Consider the following 20,404-nt stretch of genomic DNA (forward strand, 5'->3'; position numbering starts at 1 on the left):
CAGCACTGTAGCATTGTAGCATCGTAGCACTGTCCTCCCGTTGTTCATCAATTTGATCGAGCGGGCCCAGTAATGTCTCCATTGTGAGACTTGTTGTTACTGTGTTTGGCATATCGAATACGTCACGGGTAGCTTGCCAGGCTTTGCCATTCGGGTGAGATACTCTCGGTAGCTTGCCTGGCTCTCTGAGAGGGGTGGAGGAATTGAACCTGGGTCAGCCAGGTCTACCACATGCAATGCAAATGCCCTATCCTCCGTGCTATTACTCCAGCCCGACCAAAACAGCAAAAAAAAGAAAAATAAAAAATCAGGCCAGTCATGACTCTGCCCTAAAGTACATTTTTCCAAATTTTCTAGGATGTAGAAAACATTGAAGACTTGAGATATTTTCTCACCCCATTCATCAGAATTGTGTGTCAGTTGATATTGCAGATAGGCTGCAAATCCAACCCCCTATTTCACGGGAGTTCAGAGGCAGACTCAGAATGAGAATTCTGGGAAGAGGCAGGCGGCCAAGCATGGGTTGAGTTGGCCAACATCTTGAATCCTCTTCTCTCTCCTGGAAAATCCCAGTCAGGAAGACAGCAAGCCCCCAGCCCAAAGAAACTGTTCTTTAGAACCAGGCCACGGCCATGGGAGGTATTCACCACCTTGTCACCCACTGATGTGCTCTTTCTAAAAATCAACTTCCTTGTTCTTTCCCTCTATAAGCTCCTTGGAGTGCTAGAACACGCAGGAGGAGGCTCTGGGAAGTGGGTTTACCATCCCCAGTCTCCTGTTTGTGGCTAATATACCTCTGTCGCATCCTGGGGCTTGGTTGAGTGCCAGTGGAAACAATAACAGACTGATTTGGTAGGGCATGAAGATGGACCGGCACACTCCCAAGATGAAGGGAACCTCTTCTAGGCTGCTTGAATCTTTTTCTCCTTACTGAAAGCAAGTCCTGATTAGACTTTTCCTCTTTCACACTGCTGTCCCCGTAACGCAGAGGTCTCTCCCTTTCCACACAAATGACCTCATGAAAGCACGGCCATGGTCCCAGAAGCACAAGGACTTAATACAGAACCCAGCAGCTTGGAGCAGAAAAGTGAACGGACTATGCGTTGATCCAGCCCATCAAGTCTGCCGGAGGGGAAAGGGTGTTGCCCCATTCGCCCTCTCCTCTCTGGAAAGAAAGATGGCGGCCACATGGGAGCCTTGTGGACAGCAGGTATGAGCCGGGAGTGTGGGGGCGACTAAAATCTCATGGGAAGGGGGGCGTTTCGCTCCGCCCTTCACGCCCTACCGAGGCCACCGGTTGCCCCCCACGAGCGGCTCTCCAGCACGGCCACGACTCCAGAACACAGAAACCAATTTCTTAACTATCTGACTTTCAGTAGAAATACTTCCAGGGTCAATAGGTAAAATAGCAGAAATCCAAAACCAACATTTAATTCTTGAACCCAGCTGTAGAAAGCAAATCACTTCACAATGCTTTTTCAGCATGTCTGATTTGGGGGGGGGGTAAACTCTAAATAATAGTGGTGAATCTTTTATTGAAACAATGAATCTAATCAAAGCAGATAGAGTGTTAACTAGAATTCATCTGCCTCACAGGGACGGGGAGGGGTGGGGGGTGGGGTTTTATTGGGGTTCTTCATGGTAAAAAATAAGTATTGGTAAAGGGAAATGTGTTTGATATTTGCATGACTGAGACATAAACCTGAAAGCTTTGTAACCTTTCCCACAGTGATTCAATAAAAAAAAAAAAAAAAAAAAAAAAAAAAAAAAAAGGTCAGCTAGTAAATGACCATGTTGAAAGTCAGCTCTTCCAGTACTAATACATTCCCTTAGGGCTTCTTGGGAAATCTCCTCACCACATTTGCAGCTGCCCCTCGGGGTCCATGCCCGTGGATGGCTCATCCAGAAGCACCACGGACGGGCTTCCCAAGATGCTCAGCGTGAAGCACAGCTGAAAAGAGAGGAACAGCATCAGGAACATTCTGCAGAGCCTCGCAGAGGAGCCTTGAGTCCCGCCCCTACCTTCCTCTTGATTCCCTCTGACAGGGACTTCACGGGAAGCTTCAGCTGGTCCTGCAGCTTGAGTGCATCCACCAACCTGAAGGACAAAGAGAGAGTGGGTCTGGCACAGGATTGGAGCATCATAGAATACACATGGCAGACAAACATCTTTCGAGTAGATTTATTTTTCTTTTTGGGTCACACCCGGGTAGGGATTACTCCTGACTCTGCACTCAGGAATCACTCCTGGCAGTGCTGGGGAACCATATGGGATGCCAAGGATTGAACCCAGGCGGTCACATGCAAGGCAAATACCCTACCCACTCTACTATCACTCCAGCCCCAGCAGAACTTTTATTTCTTTTCATTTTTTGGGCCCCACTTGGCAGTTCTCAGGGGTAACTCTAGAATCATTCCTCGTAGGGCTCTGGGAACCATGGGATGCCTGGGATGCCAGGGATCTAACCCGGGTCAGCTGGGTTATGCATGCTTTACATGCAAACCAAGCACCCTACCCACTCTACTAATGCTCTGACCCCACAAATTCTTTCTTAGAGGTTTTTTTTAAACTCTTGAAAATCTTTTTATTCAAAATTTTGTTATTGAATCACTGTGAGATAGACCCTTACAAAGCTGTTCATGATTATGTTTCAGTCATATAGTAGGTAAAGGGATATACCCGATAACATTTCGGTACCTTAGAGGTGTTTGGGGGTTAGTGTCTGGTGAAAACTGTTTAGGATCCTTTGATAACAGCTCATGTTGCAATATGTTCCATGCACCTGAGTCACAAATGAATGTTTTGTCCTAGAGAGAGGGCAGTGTTCCCTTCTGGGGGTCCAGGGGACTGAGTCTTTTCCCAGTCCTCATGACCCGTGAAACCCTCCTTTTCCCAGGCTGGATGGAATGATGGGGCGGGATGGGGGAGGGGGAGGGGAGGGGCCCCCTTACCTTGGGATGGTGACGGCTGCATCCCCTTTGCTCAGACCCTTCACTGCAGCAAATACCTCCAGGTGCTCCTTCACAGTCAAATTAGGCCACAGCACATTCTCCTGAGGGCAGTACCCCAGGAACTCCAGGGGGGTCTCTCCACTACTCCCTTTCAAAATCACCTGCACAAGAAATTCATTCTCACAAGCCATCCAGAATGGTGTGTCTGTGAGCACAGGGCAGGTTTACTCCAGGGAATTCCTCCTCTTACCCAGGAGATGCCCAGTGCCCAGAAGTTAACAGTGATCCCTGAGCTCTGGGAAGAAGAGGATCATAAATTTAGACTCACTGGTCGTCTTCCACATTGACGTTGCCAATTACTCTATGTTAGGGCCTTCATTACTAGCCTTTCACTGTGGCTGTATTTACAGTTGTCTTTGGTTGTCCCTTGTTGGCCTTCAGCCATTGATGCAGTCAATAGGTTAGATTTGTAAAAAGGATTTTTGTCTCACCAATGTTAAGAGAGTTTCAAAAGCACAGATTCTCTCACAACATTGTTGAGGAAATTAATAAGACCATGGTTCTCTGGAGTCACCTTGCTCCCAGAGGACAAGTGACAATTCGGGTAGTCATACATGGTGATAGCAGAGAATTGGTCAAGGACCATGCATTCTTTCCTATAATACACAGAAAGATCTTCACATTGAGAGTAACTTTGTTACCAGTGCAAAGCTTGAGAAGTTCTCAACTCAGGTAACAAAAACCTTTATACCAGAAACATAGAAATGGGTAAGTATGTGAAAGGAAGTGGGCCATTCCTGGTGATGCTCAGGGCTTACTCCTGTCTCTGCTCTCAGTTAGCACTCCTAGCAGGCCCTAGGGACTTTATGGGCTGCTGGGGATTGAACCCAGGTTGTCTGCATGCCAACCTGCATAGGCAAGTGCCCTACCTACTCCAGATCCCAGTGTTGTATTTCCCCAGTACAAAGGAGAAGAGAACAAATCCCAAGCCTCATGAGACATGAAAACTAGAGAGAAACAGAGTAAGTGAACAAACACCCAAATGGATGGATTGTTTATGCCCAATTTAATGCTTTCAAGGAAAGAGGTGTGCTAAAAACCAAAAGAGATGACAGCTTTCAGATTAAAATAAAAGCCTGGGCCATAGGACTTGTGCATTCAAAGGGCTAAAATGAATGCCTGGCAAGCAAAAGAATTTGAGCCCAGTATCAGACACTTGGTCCCCCAAGTGTGTGGCCTTGGTAGACCTCAGCACCCCTGGGCCAGAGCAGCCCAGAATTGATGCCTGAGCACTGAAACATCAGGTCCTTCCAACCAGACCAAGTATCTTTGAAGACAAGTGTTTCAGGTCCTTGGATACTTCTTGGAAGGGCGTTCCCCACACGCCCTTCCCCAAAAGAAGAAAAGGAGTGATCCCTTTTAGCCTCTGGTATGGTTGGGGTTAAAACTCTGGGGATGACCAGTTTAAGGTGACAAGAAGGAGAAAACCAAGCATAGGAAGATGGAGGGAAGAGTATTTGAGCCACAGGAAGTACAGTCACCAAGACCAAGCAGCAGGTGATCAGCAAAGGCCAGTGTGGGGAGGGAGGAGATGGGAAAGGGTAGGCTGAGCTCTGATGACCAGATCTTCCCTCATGGCTCTAGCAAAATGTGGGACAAGCAATAAGTCCAGGGCTATCAATTTGTCCACCATGCATTACTATTTTAAGAATTGTTCTGAGTCCTAAGGGAGGCAGAAATGGAAATGGAAAGACAGTTTAAGAAATCCTGGAGCAGCCAGGACCATGGTACTATCTGCCTCCCTGAAATCTCCCTCCTTTCTTCCTAGAGTCAATAACCTCTCTCCATTCAAATCTATGCTCCTTTGGATCTTGGTGCAATTTTTTTTTTTATTCAACTCAACCTACACATACAGCACATACAATACTTACACATACAATACTTACTACTCTCCTTTTCTGCTCTGGAATATAAAGAAAGATTCAATTAACGATTCCCTTTTTAATTCAACCCATGGTTTGCATAGCTCCTTGATCTTTAACTCCTGACTCAGCATCGCAGTTCTGTTTCAGGAACTTTCAGGAGTCTGTAATGATGCTCTCTGTTGTTCCATGGATCTGCTGCTACTGACCAGACCATATCATGTCCACTGGATCAGGGACTGTGCTAATAATGATTCAATAATTGCTCTTGTGTGTCTGCTGGTTAGAGAAAAACCTCCTGACTTACACTACTCAGCTAGAAGAGAAGATTAAATTCTACCATGTGCTGATATGTGGATGAATTGGAGGGAATCATGATGAACAAAGTGAGTCAAAGGGAGAACAAATACTGACTGCTCTCAAGAGAAGTATAGTAAGGAATTAAACAATGGCCAGTAGCAACAGGGACTGAGAGTTTGTCTACAGAACTGAGGTTACTAAGGTGGAGTGTGTGTGTGGAAGTATTGAGCTGAGGGGGGTGAGTGGGAGGGGACCTAGAGACAGTGATGGAAGGTCACAAATTCTCATGGTGGGTCTGGTGTAGCAACATTTTACTCCTGAAACATTACACTATTGGAAATCAGTGACTAGATTTCTTTTTAAGTTTTAAAGAAAAAAATGAATTTTTATTAAAACGTTTCTTCACTTGATTTAAACACCATGGGCTGAAGCAATAGCACAGTGGTAGGGAGTTTGCCTTGCGTGCAGACAGCCCAGCTGAGCCGGGTTCGATTCCTCCACCCCTCTTGAAGAACCCGGCAAGCTACCAAGAGTATCTCGCCCGCACAGCAAAGTCTGGCAAGCTACCCATGATGTATTCAATATGCCAAACACAGTAACAACAAGTCTCAAAATGGAGATGTTATTGGGCCCGCTAGAGCAAATCGATGAACAATGGGAGGACAGTGTTTGTTTGTTTGTTTGTTTGTTTGTTTTTAAATACCATGGTTTAGAAAAAATTTTGTTCATGATGCATCTGTTACCAATCCCACCACCAGTGTGACCTTCCCTCCACCATTGTCTCCTCAAAATTTAATGAATTAAAAAATTCCATTAAAACTAAAATTACTCCCTTCTCCTATGTAAAACAAAATAAAAAAACAGTACTTGGGTTTTACTTGTTAATGGAACTTTCAGGAATATTATTTAATGATAGTATGCAGATAGAATTATTAAGGATGAAGATCTGCTGAGATCACACAAGTAGACGTGTCATTATTCTGACAACAGTATCTTTGGTTATCATTCCAGGTAGCAAGTTCTCACAATACCTATATCTCACAATACCTATATCTCACAATACCTATATACCTATAAGGCAATAATTTCTGATTGCATAAAAAATAGATTTTTTAAGAAAATTTTATTTCAAGGTCTTTATTTTTCATTTTAGTAGAGATAGCTCTATCAGCACCGACTTTTGGGATTAAAGAGAGAAACTTTTAACTGATTTTCTCAATTCACAGCAGAAATCACATTGACTCAAAAGAAAGACTCATCTAGGTAGTACTAATATTGCTGTTAAGGTTCATTATAACCTGTTCTAGATAAAGTTGAATGACCATATATTTCATTTTACTCACCTGCCCTGCAGTTGGTTTTGTGGCTCCTGTTATCATCTTAATAGTTGTGCTTTTACCAGCTCCATTGTGTCCTAGAAGACCGACCACTTCACCTAAAAAAAATAGGTAGGCTATATATTACATATATGTAACAATTATAACCTCACATAATTAAAAGTAAATTAAAACATGATTTGAAGACTATCTTATGGTCAAAAGCAACCCAAATATTATTTTATTTATTCTTTACATCCACAAATCCACATACACACATATACACACTCACACATACACTCACAGCCCTTAGTGTTACACTAGCTTCATTTTACAGGTGCCCAAAGAGGAAAAACTGCTTGTTAAGGGTTGTGTAGTTACTAAGAGGTTCTGCTAGAAATTAAAACAAACCTTTATTCTGCTGTGTTTCACTCAGGCTCAAGCGATAGCACAGCAAGTAGGGTATTTGCCTTGCATGCAGCCGACCTGGGTTTGATTCCTCCACCTCTCTCGGAGAGCCCAGCAAGCTACTGAGAGTATCTCGCCCGCATGGCAAAGCCTGGCAAGCTAGCTATCCATGGTGTATTTGATATGCCAAAAACAGTAACAAGTCTCACAATGGAGACATTACCAGGCCCACTCGAGCAAATCCATAAACAACGGGAGGACAGTGCTATAGTGCTACAGTGTGTTTTGCCAATGTGTTACTTGTTAGGAAGGAAATGTGCCTTCTCTATTTCAGTGTATAGCATTATCTGCTGTGAAATTAATTTCATTATTTAAAAATAGGCCCTGGAGAAATAATACAGGCCTTGCAGGTGGCCAATCCTAGTTTGATTCCTGGCACTGCTTATGATCCCTTGAGCACCATTAAGATTGATCCCTGAACACAGAGCCTGGATTAAGTTCTTAGTACAGAGCTTAAGGTAAACTCTGAGTATAGAGCAGGGATAAATACAGGTAAGCCCTGGGCACCACCAGTTGTCACACCCAAATCCCACCCCAAAGTGGTGTCATTCTTCTTAATGGAACGAGTGGGTGGTCTGCCTTATTTTGCTATCCTTCTTTTTGTTTTTTATTTTCAATAGAGCAGAAAAATACTGTCTTCCTAAGAAAGACATTGTCATAATTATAACTGAGGCTTTTGAACTGCATGGGTCAGCATTAGCCTAATGATGAATTGGTGGCCTTTCATAGTTATCCATTAATGACCCCATATTCAGATGTTGTTATTCCCTTTAAAAGCTTTTATCTTCAGGTCTCAAGATTGCTCTTCTACAAGAACCACTGTTTCCAACCTTTTTTCACACAGAAAGAGACATTTCTGATGGCCACTTTTTTCTTCCTCTTGGCCAAGCAGGTTTTCTTTTTGCCTGCGTATTCCTTCCGTAGACAGCTGGCAATGATGACTGGTTTCTGTAAAAGTAGGTAAATAACAAGACTTTATTTTGGTTCAAGATAAATAAGTGCTCTCTACTTTCTATGAGTGGACTTCCCCCTCTTGAAAAGTTGAATCAAACCGGTCTTTTACCTGGAAATTTTCATTTTCAGGCATATCCCCAATTTGTATTTCTGCAGGGAAGGAATGTTTGCCTGACCTACATAAAACAGGAATGTAGACATCCCACAAGTCGAGAGACTTGCAACACACACACGTAAACATACGCATACATGCACGGGTGCACATACATATGCACATGCACAAACAGCTGTGTCTATAGATCACCCCAAGATTCTCAGATTTGGTTTCCTCAAAGTGAGGACTTGGCATGCAGTTCACTTTCAGCTGGGACCAGTGAAGGCACAGACTAGACGCTAAGGAGGGTCTCTTCGCTTGTCCCTCTTTCCACCTTCCTCTAACTGAAGCTCCTGCCCCCCCTTGATGACCTGGAAGAATGTAGTTTGGAGGATTATCTTCAAGATGTCAGAATGTCTGTAAACAGGTTCTTTCTGAGAACCCTAGTGTTGCTTCAGAGCAAAGATGAAGTCATCCCCTCCTGGTCACGTAAAGCCCCCTCCTGTCTCCTCAGAGTCCGCCATCCACTTAGCTCCCTTTGGTTTAGGATATAAAACCCCCTTTTCTGGCCCTGGCCTGAAAAAGCAAGACAGGCACATCTGTAGCCCTGTCACATGCACCTTATTAAAATTGAGTTTTTTCTGCCTTTACCAAGCCCTCCAGTACAATTTGGATCATCCCAGCCAACCAGGAAGAACTCAGCAGGGCCAGGAACTTCCACCAGAGCCCCCATACCTCTGAGAACTCTCCTCTAAATCATGAGTTTTGTCAGTCTACAGAAATCACAGTCTTGTTTAGGGTGTGTATGGATTAATTTTGTCAACCCAGACTCTGACCATTTGACCTTGAACAATAAATGAGAACAATAAAAGTTTGTGTGTATGGATCTGCGGGTCTGTGTGTCCTTTCTGGTATCTCTGTGTGAATCAACTATCTATGTGAATTATAAGTATAAAAGAAACTCAAAGGAATTTTCCCCAGTCAAGATCAGAATGGTGCCTTCTTTATCCACAGACAAGATGACTGAGTTTACCTCATCCAGATCTGGGACGATCACAGCATTTGCTGTTCTTGCCCTTTCTGTTTGAACATCTTCATCTTCTCCTTCGAGTTCATCTGGGTTTGGAAAAACATCATTGCCTCTTGGAGAAATTCTAAAATCGCAACAAAATAAATAAAAAATAAAATCTAAACAGCATGCTCACAACAGGCTTCTCTTGCGAAAATGTGTACCAAAATAAACAAATAAATAGACAAATAAGAACTTTTATCTACTACTCTGAATTTTTGAATAGATTGAATAACCATGAATCTCTCGGAGAGCCCAGCAAGCTACCGAGAGTATCTCGCCTGCACAGCAGAGCCTGGCAAGCTACCCATGATGCGTTCGATATGCCAAACACAGTAACAATGAAGTCTCCAATGGAGACGTTACTGGGCCCACTCGAGCAAATGGATGAACAACGGGAGGACAGTGACAGTAACAGTGACTACCTATTCTCCTGGCAAGCTCCCCTTGGCATATTTAATATGCCAAAAACAGTAACAATAATGGGTCTCATTCCCCTAACCCTGAAAGAGCCTCCAATAACGGCACCGTTAGGAAGGACTTGTAAGAAGAGGCTGCTAAAATCTCAAGGCTGGGATGAATGGAGATGTTAGTGGCACCCCCCGCTTGAGCAAATCGATGAACAACAGGATGACAGCGATACAGTAATACTACCTATTATCCATTTTTCTGTGCTGGGCAGTCTGTCTTTCCAACATTCTAATTTCTATCGGTAAATCAAATGATGCAACTCCCTTACCATCCTGAAGCTTAAATCTCCTCTTTGATCTTGAGGTTTTTTAAATAAGAAAAGAGTACACTTACTCTGTCAAGGGACTTAGGGGGAAAAGTGTATGAACAGTGAAAATTGGAGATGTGATTTTGACACAGTTCCTTTGGAATTTGGAAGACAATGGATAAAAACATTTCAACCAGAGATACGGCGATGTACCTTTGATGCATCTGATGTATCTCTGGAAAACTAGAAGATATAAATCACCAATAATTGAGCATTGTGTCTTCTTGGGACTTATTAAGCAGAATTACGCTTTCCCTCATTTACTAACCTATCCCCTTACTAATCCCCACATCTAATCGCTGCTGCTTCCTCTCTCTCTTCCGCAGGCCATCCAAATTACCCGCAGCAGTTGATTTCCTGCTGTCTCATCTTTCCTGCTCTACCATCAATATTAAATTTGCCTTTGATTCCTATTTGGTGATTTAGGCAAAGTTTTAAAAATACCTGTCTTTGTTTCCTTTAAATTAATTTGCAAAACCTTCCTAAAGCATCCCTACTCCAAGACTCTACAATGTTTAATTTTGTTTTAATTTTACATTATTATTTATTCACTTATTTTTGTTTTGGGGCCACACATGAAGGTGTTCAAGGCTTACTTCTGGCTCTGCTCTCAAGGATCGCTCCTGGCAGTGCTTAGTGGACCATATAGGGTCCCAGGGATTGAACCCAGGTTTGCCACATGCAAGGCTAGCACCCTGCCCAGTGTACTATCTCTTTGGCTCCTTTCTTTTACATTATTTTCTAATGCAGACCTTCAAGTTCAGTCCAGTTGCCTTCCCAAGTCTATGGGAAGACGCTATTTATTTCAACATTTCAACATAAGCCTTTTTCTTATACAATTTTTTCCCTAACTGGTTAAACTACCCCAACAGTTTATCAGGACTTACCCATTATTTTGTTTATTTATTTTTATTTACCTTTAGGGCTAGAGCGATAGCACAGTGGTAGGGTGTTTGCCTTACAAGCAGCCAACATGGCCGACCCGAGTTCGATTTCTCCGCCCCTCTCAGAGAGCCCGGCAAGCTACCGAGAGTATCTCGCCTGCACGGCAGAGCCTGGCAAGCTACCCATGACGTATTCGATATGCCAAACACAGTAACAACAATCTCATGATGGAGACTTTACTGGGCCCACTTGAGCAAATCGATGAACAACGGAAGGACCGTGACCGTGACCGTGAGATACACAGTTAAAAAGTTGTTCTTGATTGAGTTTCAGTGACACAATATTCCAGGACATGTCCTTTCACCAGTGCACATTTCCTGTCTCCAGTGTCCCCAGTTTCCCTCCTGCCCATCCCCCCTCCCCACAGCCTGTCTCTATGGCAGACATCTCTCTCTCTCTCTCTCTCTCTCTCTCTCTCTCTCTCTCTCTCTCTCTCTCCTCTCTCATTGTCCTTTTAGGCACTGTGGTTTGCAATACTGTTACTGAATGGGTATCATGTATATCACTTTATCTCTTTTCAGTCTTAAATTGCCTTTCCCCTGCCCCTTTAGGGTAAGCTTCCTATCATGGGCCAGGTCTCCTGGTCTTTGTTTCTACTGTCTTTGTTACCCATTATTTCAATGATCTTACTTCTTTTATAAAAATGGATAAATAGGTAAGTATACCTATATATAAGATATATATGTACTATTTTACTCACCAAAATTCAGTTTGTCACGTGTGCTAATGGGATTGCTCTTAGTAGATTGTACGCTGATAAAAATACCACAGAAAATTTATACACCACTCAGTTCTTTTAAAAGTCTTGTATAGTACTTTTTTTACTATGCTATATCAGGTATACTAAAAATGTCTTTAAACAATGAATATTAAAACAAAAAATAAAATTCTATTTGAATTTTCTCCACCTGAACACAGGGTCCTTCCTCATTGATTTCTTCCTAAAGTTCATTTCCAGGCATCGTAGAACAAAAAGGAAAATGAAAAAATGGAGATAAGGCTAGGGGAGAAAAAGACAATAAAATTAGCGTTGATGAATCATGGTGCTGTGTCCTAGAAATTTATATCATACTGTAGATCAATGTTAGTTCAATACAGATTCAAGCATAGGTTAGCATCATCATAAAACAACAGTTTTGATATTGAAATTTGAGTTTCAATATTGAGCTTGATCATATATAAAGAAAAATTTGATCACATTTTACAAGATTCAGTGGAAGTCTACTTACTATTCTAAAAAATGGAGTTAGTTTCACTGGTCTTCAGAGAAACCGTGACCAAAAAATAGTACTAGTAAGAAGGTACTAGCAGTTTTTATGCTATGTAGAGTCAAATGGTTATTATAAAGACAACAATATGGATTTTAAATTGTATGCTGCTTCAGATGACTATAGTACCAAACTTTTATAAGACTAGATTAAGTATTGAATCTGGAGCAAAGCATGCAAATGTCCCCCTTCTTGTGAGAATATGTAAATGAAAATGTTTCCTTACAATTAGCAATGCGAGGAATACAATTTCATCTTCTGAATCTCCTAAATAATCCAGAGAGTCAGGAGAAATCTGTAAGATAAAGAAGTATGTTCAGAAGAAGCTTCAGCAATGATGTTGGAGTACACGGAGCTTAGGTATATCAGATTGTACCCATCACAGTGCTCCCGAGTCCCTCCCATTACTTTGTCTGTCTGTAACCTCTTCTATGCTCTCTTCCCCACCCATTTTGTAAGGTCTCATCCTGCTTAGACACTGAAGCTGTACTGTAAGTTATTATTGCCTTTCTCCTCTCCTTATGTCTTTTGAGCAGTTTACTTTAATGCAATGTCCTTTTGTATAGATACAGGAAGACAATTAATTAATATGCTCCGTAACTTAGGAGTTGATTGGCTTTGAATATTATTCACTCCTGGGCGTCTGCCTTCGGCTGTTAACCGAAAGGTTGGTGGTTCGTGCTCACCCAGGGACGCCAGTTGTGTAAACACACAAAAAATAAAAAGGCCGGCGGTCAGGCCGCTTCCCCACTCCAGGGAGGTCGATGGCGATGGTCAGGCGAAGGAAGGAAACGAGGCCAAGCTGGTTGGTCTTAGCGGCTGTTTATTACATGGAAGAGATGTATGTCATGGAGGCCTCAGGAATCCTCAAGCACGTGCGCCTTTGTTCTCTCAGCTTCTGTCCTCAGCCCCATCTTCCCAGGTTCTCTGTTGCACGTGTCCCCCCAGAGAGCCCTGAAATCTCCCTTATATAAATCATAGTACCTCTAAAGGGCGCAATATAGTGATATCAAAAGGAGTTACAGAAAGAACATTGAGGCAGCAAACTATACATTGTTTCCTTACATCCTCAGGCCAGTAATACTGGCCTCCGGAAAGAAGATACAAAGTCAAGCTGAAACCTTTCACAAGCACTTTCACAAGCTGCAAGCACCTTGATTTGCATCCCAAAGACCAGCCTGGCTAGAGCTGGGAATCCACATCCCAAAGATCAATTCTGGCTACCACCTGAGATCTGCATATGTAAGACCAGTTAGGGTTCTGAGAGAAAGGGGAAACTGTCTCAATATACTGAAATCATTTACTGAAGACAGTTTGAAGGGGAGAAAGCAGTCTCATCCAAGCTAGTCAGGACACACAGGAAACTGCTTCTAGGACTGTTTCTCCTCTCCTTGTCCAACCAACATAATATTAATCATTTTGTATGAACACAGTAAGAAATACTTTGAGCTTATAGAATTGCTCTCCTAGGGTCATCTTGATCTCAGACTGCAGTGCTCGGGCCAGATATCTTTCCTATTCCTAGCAGCAGGGCCCTAGTCTCGTCGTTACTATTGGATCATGACATCATTTGCCTATGATCAACCTCTTAACTTATAGTTAAGAATCGTGGCACCTTGGCCTGGCCCATCGCGATGCCAGGGTAGCACATAACTTACCGGCTTGCCCTGGTTCCATCCAGTCCCACGTCGGGACCCTGCCCTTGGGGTGCTAGGAAGTGAGGGCAACTGAGGCTTAAGTTGGGAAGGCAGATGCCCAGGAGTGAATAATATTCAAAGCCAATCAATTCCTAAGTTATGGAGCATATTAACTAATTATCTTCCTGTATCTATACAAAAGGACACTGCATTAAAGTAAACTGCTCAAAAGACATAAGGATAGGAGAAAGGCAATAATAACTTACAGTACAGCTTCAGTGTCTAAGCAGGATGAGACCTTACAAATTGGTTGGGGAAGAGAGCATAGAAGAGGTTACAGACAGACAAAGTAATGGGAGTGACTCGGGAGCACTGTGATGGGTACAATCTGATAAACCTAAGCTCCGTGTACTCCAACAAATTCATGAATCTTCTAAGGTCATGAAAGATAAACTTAACATCTATCAAATAACCTTGAAACATCCTATGTGATTATCCCCTGTACATCAGGTAAAAGCCAATATATGACAGTACAGTGCATCTTTCTTGCATCTCACATCACTTGGGGACGTGTGCATCCCTATACGCCCACCTGCTTTCCTGTGTAACACTGTGAGTTAGGAGGCTCAACACTGCTTAGAGAATCTTGGTGGTTCTGGAAGGATCCTGTTAAATTCAGGGGGAAATTAATCTTACGCCAAGCCCTTGGCTAATTTACCTTTCTGCATCTGTTCCTCTTCTTTCTCTACTTCCTCAAGAGCCTGGGGATCATCACAACATTCTGTCCTTTGCTCTACCCATTCTTGAGCAGAAAACACCGTAATTATTTATATTAAATGCCCATATACATCTAAGTGCATGGTTTTCATTCGATTTAGAAAATCTTTTGAAACATCCTTTATCTCTTAAGTGAAGAACCCAGTTTTTCCTTTAGCGATTTTTACTCCCGTTTTTTCTTGAGCAGCTTTCGATTGATGGAGTTTATCTCTTCTTTCCACAGTCATCCATTCAAAAAAAAATGCTTGTTTTGTTTTCACCTGGAATGATCTTGTTCTCTAAAGTAACTCATTTCCATGAACTGGACCATATCCACACTCAACTTCAGACCTTGAGTCTGTCTCTTACCATTTGAGTTTCTGGACTCTAGTGTTCATCTTCATAATTTGTAGATGGTGAAATCTAACACTTTCTACTGAACTCCTCAACCCCACCACTTTGTACTCTCTACTCCCCTACACACTTTATTTATTCCTACAATCACAGCATGAGGGAATATGACCTGTTAACCTATATGACTTGTTGTTGTAATCTCTCTTTCTACAGAAATGCTGTGTTTGTTTTTCATCAGATTCACATTGCAAAATCTGAATTCTGATTGAACTCAACTTGTCACCTGACCTGAACGTATCTGAGTCACAAACTAGGATATAAACACACTCAACAAGGCTGCTGTCATTGAAAATAAATCAGGCAAAGTGTCCTTTTTCCCTGTCTGATGATTCAAATGATTGTATGAAATGACATTTAATCTTTTTTGCAACCTTCAAAACTTCAACATCTCATGCTCCCTCATGCTCGGTTGATAATTTCACCTCTTTCTCTAAGAAAGTAGAATCACAAGTAAATCAGGACATTTAAAAATTGTTTTGCCTTCAAGGCCACTCAATGATGTCTTTGCATTCTGCCTCTGCATTTATTTATTTGGGTTATCATCCTAGTACCAGTAACATCTCCATTGTGAGACTTGTCATTATTGGTGCCAACTTGAGCAAATTGATGAACAATGGGAGGACAGTGCTACAGTGCTATCGTCCTAGTATACAGGATGATTCCACCTAGTAAATAGGTGGAATATTCCTGCTTTATTGAGAAGTAATTCATTTGCATGTGCACATCATACCATCCAAGGACTTGATTTCTTGGTACTCCATATTTTTTTTCTCAAGAGAAATTTTTCCTCCTTTCACCATAGTATTTCCCTTTTTTTTAAAAAAAAACATACTTTATTATTCCTTCATTCATTCTCATTCATTAAAAAATCTATTTTTCATTCTCATGAGTGAAAAAAATCTATTCTCATTCATTACTCCTTCGTTTCTGAGTACCCATTTCCACTAAACTTCTAGAAATATGTATGTTCCACCATCTCCCTACTTCCTTGCCTCACATTCTCTTGCAGGCCCACTCTTCCTAGACTTTTGTGCTCACTCTTTCAACACACAGACTCTATCTTGTGAATGCCATTAGACTTCCATATAATCTAATACAATGGCATCTTCTCTATCTTCTTTTTTACTGACCTCTCATTTGAAGGTTGAATAGCCCACTCCTTTTGGACACATTCTGTATTGCCACCTGGCACAGGTTCTTACATAGCATTATTTTCAGTGTTTAAAGAGACATCTCAGGGTGGTGGAGATAGTATAGTATAGTATGTAAGGCATTTGTCTTTCATGTGCCTAATCCAGCTTCAAAACCAGGCACTACATATGATTCCCCAAGCACCAGGAGGAGTGATCTCTTAATTCAGAGCCAGAAGGAAGCCCTGAGTACAGTTAGATATGCTCCCCTCCAGTAGAATAAAATAAAGAGAATGTCTCAGAAAAGATTTTCATTATACAAGAGTCCCCCCCCCCCCATTTTACCCTCCCACTTCATAATCTGCTTCTCAGACTGTTCTGCTGAGTTTTTCTCTCTTCAAGGTCTTGAGGTAGTGCTACACAAAACCAAATCCTTGGCCCGTTTTTCATTTTTAGTGTGCTTACTCCGTAGATTATATTCTCTAGTTCCATGACCTTAAATATCACATGTTGATGAATCTAAAATATTTAACTTTAGGTTCAAACTTTTCAGAACCCTCTCCTCCCCTTCCAACACACAGATGCGTGTGCGCGCGCACACACACACACACACACACACACACACACACACACATTGAATTTCAGACTCTAGCTCAAAGAGTTTATTAGGAAATAAACCATCATGTCTGAAACTAATATAAAAGGATATTGTAGCACCAACTCCACAATAAATCATATGCTCTTGGGATAATGACTATGATGAGAACTGGAAAATTCTATGACTATAGAGTAGCTTGGAAGGCAGTGAGCCCGGCAAGCTATGGAGAGTATCTCGCCCGCATGGCAGAGCCTGGCAAGCTCCCCGTGACGTATTCGATATGCCAAACACAGTAACAACAAAGTCTCCAATGGAGACGTTACGGGGCCCTCTCGAGCAAATTGACAATCAACGGGAGGGCCTTTACCTTTACCTTTACCTTTATAGAGTAGCAGACTTGGGCTTTCATAAGTAAGTCAGAACTTCCCATTGATTGAGATCATCATTTTTATTTGTTTGTTTGGGGGCCACACCCTGTAATGATCAGGGATTACTCTTGGCTCTGTGCTCAGGGATCATTCCTAGAGGGGCTCAGTGTACCCTATATGGTGCCAGGGATGGAACCAAGTGGTTGTATGCAAGGCAAGGACTCTACCCACTCAGTACTTTGAATGAGATCATAATTATTGGCTTGATCTTTTAATGAGAACAAAATCATTTCCAAAGACTTCAAATTTGTATGGCTAGTGACTAATATCACCCTAAATAACAGTACTCAAGGCTCTCTCTAAAGGTTCTACATTTCACTTTTTTTTTCTTTTTTTGGTCACACCTGGAGATGCTCAGGGGTTACTCCTGGCTCTGCACTCAGGAATTACTCCTGGTGGTGCTCAGGAACAATATGGGATGCTGGGAATCGAACCTGGGTTGGCCTCATGCAAGGCAAGTGCCCTACCTGCTGTACTATCACTTCAGTCCCTACATTTCACTTCTGACTCTAGGAGTGGGGAGTGGAATTACTTACCTCAGAATAAATGAATAGAGAGCCAATCAACGTAAAGGGTGGTATCAATATGGTGCAGAGAACTAGTCCTATAAATCTGAATTCATTTATATCAATAGCAACTATTGAGAAGATGGTGACCTGAAATAAAAACAGCATAGTTTCACTAGCATGGTAATATTTGGGGAATGTTTTCTATGAAGGTGGGGATTTGGAATTTGTCTGGCAAATGCTCTTACTTTCTATTTCTATCTCTTTCTCCACACAAGTAAAGGGATCCAAGTGTTTCTCTGAAGTATAGACAATGCCACAGTTTCATAGTAGATCGTATATAAGGTTTTGAGGTAATACAGGACTTTTCAAACACACTGTAATTACAAATCAACTGAAATTCTGGCTAAATTTCAGATTCTGACAAAGAGTTTTTTTTATATATACATAAATACTAATATATACATCTGTATTCATAAATATACACACATACATATTGTTCTTGTTTTGTTTTGGGGACCACACCTAGAAGATACATACATATTTTAAAATATGTGCAATTTTTTTTAACAAAGCATGGTCTTTTTTACTTTGTATCATGTATATGCAAATATATACAATACACAAATTTTGAAGTAGAGGTTTTTCATCTTAAGGGACAACAGTGACTTTTCATGGATAAATGTAACTCTGTTTAGACATGAGGATAAAGCAATGAATAAAGTGAGTGTAATATTAGTAATGATGAGTCCTTTGTTATATTTGTGTTCTTGACAGGTGTTAGTCAATGACTTAGACAAAAGCACAGGGCGGTATCGAGATGAAGTGAGTCTCAAGACTGCTATCATGTCTTTCATCAATGCAGTGCTGAGCCAAGGCACAGGAGTGGTAAGAACTTTCTGTATCCCAACTTAAAACACATAATTAAAGAGTAATTCTTTCCAAATAGGACTAGAGAATCTAAAACAGATGACTGGTTAAAGAAACTTTGGTACATTTATACAATGGAGTACTATGTAGCTGTTAAAAAAGATGAAGTCACGAAATTTACATACAAGTGGTACTACATGGAAAGTATCATGTTTAAGCGAAATGACTCAGAAAGAAAGGGATAGACATAGAAAGATTGCATTCATCTGGGAAAATCTGTGCAATTTTAAGGAATTATATATTTTTTCTTATTCATGAACTTTTTCTTCCTTTGGCCTGACAGCTGCTAAAATGAAACTATCATTGTATTCTGAAAAAAGTCATACTTGATTCTTTTTAAAATTATTACTCTTTACATTTATATTCCATTTGAACTCTTTTTATCCTTGATTTTTCTAAATATATTAATGAATGATTTTCTCTTTTTATTGTCTTTCTCAGAACTTGTTCAAGTTTTGCTTGATTTTATCAAGATGAAGCAAATTTTGTAAAAAGTATAGGTAAAGGCCCTCCCGTTGATGGCCGATTTGCTCGAGCGGGCCCAGTAACGTCTCCATTGGAGACTTTGTTGTTACTGTGTTTGGCATATCGAATACTCTCCGTAGCTTGCCAGGCTCTCCGAGAGGGGCGGAGAAATCAAACTCGGGTTGGCCATGTTGGCCGCTTGTAAGGCGAACGCCCTACTGCTGTGCTATCACTCCAGCCCAGATGAAGCAAATTTTGTAAGAATTTTAATTCAATATGCTGTGATTAATGCTAAGGTGGCATCTTCATACATGTTTAATGGAATCCAGTAGTCTCTAATTGTGCTTTTACAAAAATTTTTATTGTTATGAATTCTTCATTTTGACATATTTTTGGTTGAATTAATTTTATCCTACAGTAGCTAGTTTTTGTTTTGTTTTCAGTTTGTCATGTAACTTTCTGTAAGTTAAAGGTATGCAACCCAATGAATTGATGCATGTATGAATGTCAAAGCACTACTAAAATAAAGTTAGGTAACAATTTTTATTCTACATAAATCATTATTTTTTGCTATTGCTGTGGTAAAGACTTTTGAAAATGTCTAAGTAGTTCATGCTTTATTGATAACACATGTTGTAAATTACTCCAGAATTGATTTCTTTTATAACAAAATTTATGAACTCTGACCAGCATTTTGTGACTTTTCCCACCCTATCCCAAGTCCGTGGGAACTGCTGATCTACTATTTTTATGAATTTGAATATTTTATATCTTACATGTAAGTGAGATCATACAGTTTTTATCTTAGTCTTTGTTTTCTGACTTATTTCATATAGTCCTATGTTTTATGTTCTGGTGTTAATTCTGGTTCTCACCATATTCCTTTTGTATGTGTATATTATATATGCATTTAAAAAAATTTATTTGTAGATGACCACTTACGTTGTTTCCATGCTTTGGTTCTTCTAAATAATATTGCAAGAAGTGTGAGGTGCAGACATTTCTAAAAGATAGTCTACTTTATATAAACACCCAGCATGGGGTGGCTGGATAATATACTAGTTTTATGTTTAATATTTGAGAAAGTTCAGTACTGATTTTTATACTAATGACAATTTATATTCATACCAGTAGTCCAAAAGTTTCTTCTTATTTTTTCCAGGATTTGTTATGTCTTCTTGATGACCACCATTCTCAGAGGTATAAAGTCATGTCTTGTAGTATTGATTTGCAATTCTTTAAAAAGAATTTATTTGGAGGCACACTTGGCTCTGTGTAGGATTACTCTTGGCTCTGTGCTCAGGGATCAATTACTCCTGGTGGGGCTTAGGAGACTGCATGTGGTACCAGGTATCAAAGCCAGGTTGGTTGGCTGAGTGAAAGGCAACCTGTATCCTTTGTATTATCTCTCTCTGATCTTGAGTTACATTTCTTGAGAAAATTGGGACTGCCATACTATTGAATCCCAAATCCT

At 41.0% G+C, this 20,404-nt stretch overlaps 1 protein-coding gene across 1 annotated transcript in view; it reads right to left on the reverse strand.

Moving 5' to 3' along the window:
- ABCA9 (ATP binding cassette subfamily A member 9) overlaps positions 1–20,404 on the reverse strand; it is a 75,889-nt gene that overhangs the window by 6,585 nt on the left and 48,900 nt on the right. The window contains exons 25-33 of the mRNA XM_056127435.1: positions 17,566–17,685; positions 12,293–12,361; positions 11,707–11,798; positions 9,040–9,160; positions 7,789–7,906; positions 6,518–6,609; positions 2,953–3,113; positions 2,023–2,098; positions 1,857–1,951 (exon numbers count right to left, since the gene is read on the reverse strand). Coding sequence (XP_055983410.1) covers positions 1,857–1,951; positions 2,023–2,098; positions 2,953–3,113; positions 6,518–6,609; positions 7,789–7,906; positions 9,040–9,160; positions 11,707–11,798; positions 12,293–12,361; positions 17,566–17,685 — 944 coding nt within the window. The remainder of the gene's footprint in view (positions 1–1,856; positions 1,952–2,022; positions 2,099–2,952; positions 3,114–6,517; positions 6,610–7,788; positions 7,907–9,039; positions 9,161–11,706; positions 11,799–12,292; positions 12,362–17,565; positions 17,686–20,404) is intronic.

Source organism: Sorex fumeus, unplaced genomic scaffold (assembly GCF_029834395.1).
Source record: "Sorex fumeus unplaced genomic scaffold, SorFum_2.1 ptg000063l, whole genome shotgun sequence".
NCBI lineage: Eukaryota > Metazoa > Chordata > Mammalia > Eulipotyphla > Soricidae > Sorex > Sorex fumeus.